This window comes from Volvox carteri (assembly GCF_000143455.1).
Source record: "Volvox carteri f. nagariensis unplaced genomic scaffold VOLCAscaffold_87, whole genome shotgun sequence".
Taxonomy (NCBI): Eukaryota; Viridiplantae; Chlorophyta; class Chlorophyceae; order Chlamydomonadales; family Volvocaceae; genus Volvox; species Volvox carteri.
The window spans coordinates 400,322-408,339 of NW_003307630.1; the positions used below are offsets into that span (position 1 = coordinate 400,322).

An 8,018-nucleotide genomic window follows, 5' to 3' on the forward strand; every position below is an offset into this window, starting at 1 on the left:
ATATGACGTGTGACGTACTGCGTACCAGCTACTGCACCCCGCGTGCGTGTGTGTGGGGGGGGTTGGGAGGTTGCGCGTGTGTCAGGCGCCCGCGTGGGTGTGTGTGTGTGGGGGGGAAAAAGACGGACCACGAACGAGTGAAGCTGCTGCCAGGTGGGGGGCGCGCGTCCGGGGGAAGAGGGTGCGCGATGGTTATCGGGGAAAGGTAGATAGATGGGGGGTAACGCCGCTCACCAGCCGTCGTTCTACCCTGCCACACGCACCATATATATAATATGCGTGTGGCAGGGTAGAAGATGGCGGAGAGAGCGCGGCTTGGTGTTAGTTTTTGAAAGGTATCGTCCGTATGGGGCTGAAATGGGTATAGGTTGGAGAACCCGAATGCAACTGCTCAAACCCTGAGGCAGATGCACACCTGCTTAGGATTGTAGTCTTTGTGGGAAGGCGATTGAATAGAGGAGGAGGTGGGATGGTTTCCCTTCTTCTCCCCCTTCTCCTTCTCCTTCTCCCTCCCCTTGGCTGCAGCTTCACTCGCTCGTGGTTCGTCTTTTCCCCTCACCTCCCGTCGACCCTTCTTCCTCCCTACCCTGATGATCCTTCTTCCCTTTTCCTTTTTGGCCCGTCATCCTGCTGCTGCTGCTACTGCTGTTGTCCTGGTGGTGCTGGTGCTACTGCTGCTATCCTGCTGCTGCTGCTGCTGCTACTGCTGGTGGGTACTTCTGCGCAGGGTCTTCAGTTCAGTGTTATTGTGACTGAGGGGCGGCCGGACGGCACTGGCATCACCCTGGCCAAGAAACTGGACGCGGAGAAAATCCCGGTTACCTTGGTGCTGGACAGCTGCGTGGCGTACATCATGGACAGGTACATATGTCTTATGTATGTACGTATGTATGTAGTAGCTGTCGTACAGTACGGCACATGCACAACATCTAACACATCTGCACCTTATTTCCAGGCAACTTTCCCCCCTCCCTCCCGTCCTCCCTTTGGGCGCCGGCAGTAAGTAGTTCATTTCTGAGTTTCTTGTACATGATTTCCCCCCTCCTCCCTCCCGTCCTCTCTCCCGTCCTCCCTTCAAGTTTCGGAGGCTGACTATGAGTCAGCGGCGTTTCCGATTTAAGGCCCCCCCCCCTCCCCCGTGTCCCCGTGTCCCTCGTTTGTGGTTCGTCTTTCCCCCTGTGTCTCCCCCCCGTGTCCCGCCCGCCCTCGTTTGCTCTGACCGGTTGTCCGGTGTCCTACACTGTGCGGTGGCGGTGGTGGCGGTGGTGGTGGTGCTCCAGGGTGGACATGGTGCTGACCGGCGCGGACGCGGTGGTGGAGAACGGCGGCATCATCAACAAGCTGGGCACCTACGGGATTGCGCTGGCGGCTCAGGTTCGTGTGTGCGGTGGCGGTGCTGGTGGCGCAAAGAGGCTGTCAGGACACGCATACGTACATACATACATACACCCGCCCTTCCCATCGCATGTCACGCCCGTGTTGTAGTTATTGTGTCGTCGTCCAGCAGCTATTGCTATTGGCTACGTTGCTGCATCATTGGTAATCTTTTTTTATTTTACTGCGCTGCCTTTTTGTCCCTCGAAGCGCTTCTCAAACTCTTTTTAACTCTCCGAAACCACCCAAACCCACACAGGCCGCGTCCAAGCCATTCTACGTCGCTGCGGAGTCGTACAAGTTCGCCCGTCTGTATCCGCTGGGACAGGCCGACCTGCCGGAGGAGCGCAAACCCCTGGACGTAGGGCCCATGTTGCCGCCCCGCACAGAGGTAAATCCGTCGTGTTGTCAATCATCACACCTATACCTTTTCCTTCCTTTTCAAGGCATACAGTATACGAGAACGCACATGTGCTTATGCGTGTGTACTTGCGACAAAGTGGATGGAAGCTGTTTGAGCCTGGTGGTGAAGAGTTGAGCAAAAGATGGGCAGTGTATGCTGGGTAAATATGTTTGTACAGTACAAGTCTACTTTGTTGTGCTGCTGCTGCTGGTGTTGCTCAGGATAAATCATCCGCGCCATTAGCAAGGCAGCGCAACCAGACAGAGCCGGGTAGTGGCGCTTGTTCGCCTTTGCCGACCTCTTTGCATTTGCGCAGTAGAACCCGAACCTCCATGACCCCGAAAAGACCCCGAAAGACCGGTGGCAGTTGAGCTCCGAGACCTGATAGCTTTTCACTATGACCATTCCAATCGTCTTTCATGCCACACCTTTACCACGGAATAGGCAGTCGGGGATCGCACATCTCATGATTGGTAGTTCGCGTTTTCGGAAGAATTGACCGGGGTACTCGAGGATTGGGGCATTTTTGAAGAGTTCGCCCACCAGGTTTCGCACACTATATATTATAGTACATATATCTACATATGTATATAAATGCATATATACATATATATTATATATGTATATATATACATATGTATTACACTATTCACACAACACTATATCTAACATAGAAATCTCCAAACTGGGTAACGGGAATTTGGCTTGGCTGCTTTCGCACGCAGGTGATCAACCCGTCTCGCGACTACACGCCCCCGCAGTGCATCAGCTTGCTGGTCACCGATTTGGGTGTGCTCACTCCGGCTGCGGTCAGTGATGAGCTCATCCAGCTGTACGTGTGAGGAGCGGTGGATGAATGGAATGGGGAGCGGGGCCGGCGCAGTGAGGGGCCCCGTGAGTTTGGTTCGTGTGGGCAGCAGTGGGTGTCCTGTCCTGTCCTGTCCTGTCCGGCAGTAGACCGCCGCAGTGATTTGCCGGGGGGTTGCGGGAGTGCCGCGAAAGTGCCGCCAAAGGCACTTCAAAGACGTTCAGGGCTGTTCGGATCGGATGTTTCGCTTTGAAACAAAAACTTGGAACACGAGTGTGACAGCTTTAGCTGTTACCTGTCGTCACCTTGGGATCAGAGAGCGCGTGTGGCGAAGGGTAAGGAGCTGGAGGAGGAGAAGGCAGAAGGCGGAGGAGAGGGACGTAATTTGCTGATGAGCCGGCTCGCTCTCTATCGGCGGATGTTTGGCCCCTAGCAGCGGCTGCAGCAGCAGCGGAGAATGCGGGCTGTGGGACGCGTCTGGAACATTGCAGTCAAGTTACCTGGCAGCGCCCAGGGCCCTGCGATTTAGCATACATGCGAAGCTAGCACATGTAGTATGGGCTGATGGTGAGGCGAACGGCAGGAGTCATGGTTTTGGGATTCACTCCCAGCTACGCCCGCCCTTGGCAGGACGTTCATATCAATATCCTTCGCATTTTGCAGCAGCAGCAGCAGCTTTTGTTTGGCGGTAGATGCGGTAGATGGTTGGGAAGGATGCCGTCCATCTAATAAGCGTGTGTTACTAGCTGTAGGGCAGCCTCTGCGCCAACAGCTTTGCCAGCTGCCGGAGAGCTGCGGGATCTGCAGGAACGCGTTAAGTAGTGGTTAGGCTCTGGTGTGGCTTCCTTCTCATAATGATTGTAATACAATGATATATGATATGATTTTGTCATGTAATCGGAAACGCGGCTGGATGACACACGACCATAGCAAAAGATGTCGACATTATCTAGGGAGCGGGGGTTCTTCTCCTCAACCCTTTCCCGACATCTGCAGACAACCCGGTAAGTGTGAATCACGCGATGCTTTCGAGGCACACGTGAGCAGCTACATTTCGCCGCCTCATATTTATTTCGGCGTCTTCACCGCGTTTTGACTGGTGTATGCGTACTGCATGTAGGTGGGGACATGCCTAGTGGTAGTAGGATAACATCGAGAGGCACTGGCGCAGTGGCTAACACGCGGGCCTTTGGCCCTTGCCTTACGTAATGGAGGTGTTGCAATGCATTTACAAGCTCGCCGCTGACCCCTGTGTGTTTTGTGTCACAATGTATACGCGTTATGTGGATTTTGACTTCATTATGTGTATTAGCATAGTTTACAAGTTTCGCACGAATGCGGGGGTGTCAGTCAAAGCGCGGCGGCCATGCATTATATTTTGAGAGTTCAATCCGCCGTACGAACTGAAAGTCCAAAGAGATTTGGGGTCCTGCCAACAGGATCCTTCCACATCCAGTCACCCGTGCAGACAGAGGGTACAGCAATCGCCACCAACCACCATACGAAACTTGGTCAACTGCGAGTTCATCCCCGCGTCGATGCAGCTGGCCATAGACGCATTCCTCCGAATTCCATTGGACCGCTCAGAAAGACCTAAATGACATAAATTTCCAATCGTTAATGAGAAGATTTGACAATTTCTGGAGGAGCGCGGATTGCGCTGCAAAGATTTGACCGAGGCGCCTTATTCGAGTTGTCTTCGCTGATCTCTTTAGTAAAAGGCGAAAGAGATGTAAGTTCCGTGGACAACTCAGCGCGGATGCACTTATCTACGTTCCAAGGCCAACCCAACTCACAGAAAGCTTGCGGCGCGCGTTCATCCAAACGATGGTGGGTCAAGTTAAAAAGATGCTTGATAGGTCCCAGCGTATGTTCGTTTTTATTATGATCCGTTGGTCCTCAAAACCTATATATACATATATACCTACCTACCTATATACCTACCGATACCTACCTACCGATACCTACCTACCTATACCTACCTACCTATACCTACCTATATACCTACCTACCTATATATACCTACCTACCTATATACCTATATATATAGGTTATAGGTTATAGGTATATTGCTGAGCGGATGCTGAGCGGATTCTGCCGCGCAGTGCAACGCGCATCCATGCATGACGCGCAACGCGCACTCGTGCTTTTTGTTTGCGGGAGCCGTAGGGGCGGGACCGTTGAGCGTTGATTGCAACGTATTGCACCGCGCCCATATTATCGTTCCTCGTCGTCGTCGTGCGCGTTAGATTGGTCGGCGAGTGGAAGTGGAGCTCGCCGGTTCGGTCTCGGCGCCGGAGTGTCTTTTTTGCGGGCGCGCGTAGGGGCGAGAGCGGTCGTGCATGTTCGTGCGGTCGTGCACCGCACCCCGCCGCGCAGTGCAACGCGCACCGAAGCGTCAGCGCGCACCGCGCCCGCGTGTTTTTTGCGCGCGCGCGTAGGGGCGGGAGCGCCGCACATCGTGGATGACCACACCGCACCGCGCAATTTTTCCGTTCAACGTGCACAGCACCGCGCGCCTCCACGCGCGCTTCAGCGCAGTGCAACTTCGGCGCGCACCGAAGCATCGATGCGCAACGCGCGCCGCGGTGCGTACCTCGACGCGCACTGAACATTGACCGCGCCGCACCGCACCACAGCACCGCGCCGTTGTAATCGAACGCGTACCGTACCGCGCACCTTCACGCGCGCTTCAACGCGCATCCCACCGCGCAGTGCAATGCGCACCGAAGCATCGACGCGCAACACGCACCGCGGCGCGCAATTCCACGCGCAGTTTAACACGCGCAATTCCACGCGCAGTTTAACACGCGCAATTCCACGCGCAATTCCACGCGCAGTTTAACACGCGCAATTCCACGCGCAGTTTAACACGCGTAATTCGACGCGCACTGAACATTGACCGCACCGCACCGCAGCACAGCACCGCGCCGTTCTATTCGACGCACAAATCGCCGCGCGATTCAACGCGCATCGAACCGCGCAATTCAACGCGCGATTCAACGCGCACCGAACCGCGATTCAACACGCACCGAACCGCGATTCAACACGCACCGAAGCGCGCAATTCAACGCGCGCAATTCGGTGCGGAATTCAACGCGCGCTTCAGCGTGCAATTCAACGTGCGCTTCAACGCGCAACGTCCGTGTGTCCGACTGGTTTTGGAAATTCCGGGTTGGAAGGAATGCCGTACGTGCTTAAGACAGCGCCGTGCGACGCGCAATTCAGCGCGCAACTCAACGCACCCCAACGCAATCCGTTCAACGCGCAATTCAACGCGCAATTCAACGCGCCGTGCAACGCGCAATTCAAGGAATGCCGTACGCACAATTCAACGCGCAGTACAACGCGCAATTCAATGCACCCGAACGCAATTCATTCAACGCACAATTTGACGCGGAGTCCAAGTATCCGGATCGTTTTGAAAATTCCGGGTCGGAAGGAATGCCGTACGCGCAATTCAACGATGGACGTTGACCGTACCGAACAGCGCAATTCAGAGTGCAATTTGACACGCAATTCAACGCACAATTCAACGATGGACGTTGGGCGCACCGAATCGCGCACTTCAACACGCAGTTCCATGCGCCCAAAACCGCGCAATTCAACGCGCAATTCAATGTACAATTCAACGCGCAATTCAACGTGCAATTCAACGCGTAATTCAACGCGCGATTCGAACACGCGAACAGCCGAACAGGCGAACAGACGTCGGACTTCGGTCATTTATACGACACGCCAGCCCATCTCCTACAAACACTCGCGAGTTATCCTTCCACAACACCTCCGCAAACGCACCTGTCCTCCTTACACAAACACCTCTGCAAACGCACCATCCTCGTCTGCACATCCTACACGATACAAGGTCAGTCCACGTTGCCCGTATCCTACCCCTTCACATCGCCTGTTCCAATTCGAACCGATTTCTTGTTGCCCGCAGAAATATGGAATCACCCGACGCCAGACGACAAAAGCTCAGCACATCAACGGTCCTTCAACTACTCACCGCCATCCTCGTCTGCACATCCTACACGATACAAGGTCAGTCCACGTTGCAAACCAATGGCAACGAATAGAAAGGACGAATAGCAACGAATAGAAACAATAGCAACGAATAGCAATGAATAGAAACGCAACGCGGACTTCGGTGCGACACACAACACGACCCGACCCGCGGGATTAGACACTAACCGCGAAATTCAACACACAATTCACGTTGAACACACAATGCATGTTGAATTGCACCGAACCGTGATTCAACACGCACCAAGCCGTGAAATCGCACCAGTCGCACCAGTCCATGTTGCCCATATCCTACCCCTACCCCTACACATTGCCTGTTCCGATTCGACCCAATTTCTTGTTGCCTGCAGAAATATGGAATCACCTGATGCCAAACGACAAAAGCTCGGTACATCAATGGGTGTTCAACTACTCACCGCCATCCTCATCTGCACATCCTACACAATACAAGGTCAGTCCATGTTGCAAAGAAATAGCAACGACTAGAACCACACGAGCTTCATTAAAATTTTCAACACATTTACGTGCAGAGTGTACCATGCAGAATCAAATCGTCCGCGTCCCCCGTGTATGAAGCCGATAATGGTTAAACGCAAGTGTGATGGAACATCTAGGTGTATGGTGTATGTTGTCGAAGTAAGCAACTTTGATTCATCGAGTTGTTAGTCGGCAAATCCGACGTGCAAAATTTCTAGAAGGCGAGCTGCATTACAGAAACTTCAATACACAGACTTAAGCGCACTGATGCAAACATACAAAGCGAGACGTGCAAAGATGGCTGCACAAAGTGCAACACAGAAACGTGGCTAGCGGTGAGTTTGTTTACAAGTTCTAAGCCATACCTTAAAGTGGGAGCGCTGCACGAGGCGGGGCTAGTCGGAGTTGCAGTGGATGTCGAGCTCGCAGTGGTTTCCGGCGTGCTTAATTCCTGGTGTGGTTGTTTCGCCGGCGGCAGAGACGGCGGATCTATAGTGCACCCTATAGTGAATAGTGACTAGCGAATAGTGAATAGCGGACGCAGTGAGGAGCAACTCACTTGGGTCCCATGTTGTTGAACGAAAGGTAAGTAGAAGGTTAAGTAGGAGAAGATCGTGTTTGTTAAATGATACATGGAGGAGTTAGCTATATATTCCAGGCAGGCCTAGGTTTTATACCTTTTCTAGCGCACGTACATATGTGCAACCTTGATATGATCAACCTTGTTCTCATATCCCGATCGGATTTCATTCGTCAGATTTCACCGACCTTGGGTGAACCTTGGTGAAATGCACGTGTCTATCTGTCGCTGTGACGACTAGGACTCCCCACAAGGTTTACGTCGGTATGTGGACTATTAATCGCTATTGTTTGCATGTGCACGAAGAGTGAGGAATGTCCGACAATATGACACAAACACAGAGAAGTAAAGTC

General features: G+C 53.2%; 1 protein-coding gene across 1 annotated transcript in view; it reads left to right on the plus strand.

The window, feature by feature from the left end:
- eif2Ba (eukaryotic translation initiation factor 2B alpha) overlaps positions 1-6,248 on the plus strand; it is a gene marked incomplete at its 3' end in the record, with an annotated part of 9,397 nt that extends 3,149 nt beyond the window's left edge. Inside the window, exons 5-13 of the mRNA XM_002958161.1 lie at positions 526-540; positions 728-861; positions 1,281-1,374; positions 1,634-1,765; positions 2,503-2,586; positions 3,582-3,589; positions 4,965-5,173; positions 5,504-5,905; positions 6,076-6,248. Of these exons, the coding sequence (XP_002958207.1) occupies positions 526-540; positions 728-861; positions 1,281-1,374; positions 1,634-1,765; positions 2,503-2,586; positions 3,582-3,589; positions 4,965-5,173; positions 5,504-5,905; positions 6,076-6,248 (1,251 nt within the window). The remainder of the gene's footprint in view (positions 1-525; positions 541-727; positions 862-1,280; positions 1,375-1,633; positions 1,766-2,502; positions 2,587-3,581; positions 3,590-4,964; positions 5,174-5,503; positions 5,906-6,075) is intronic.
- Between the last annotated feature and the right edge of the window lie 1,770 nt (positions 6,249-8,018).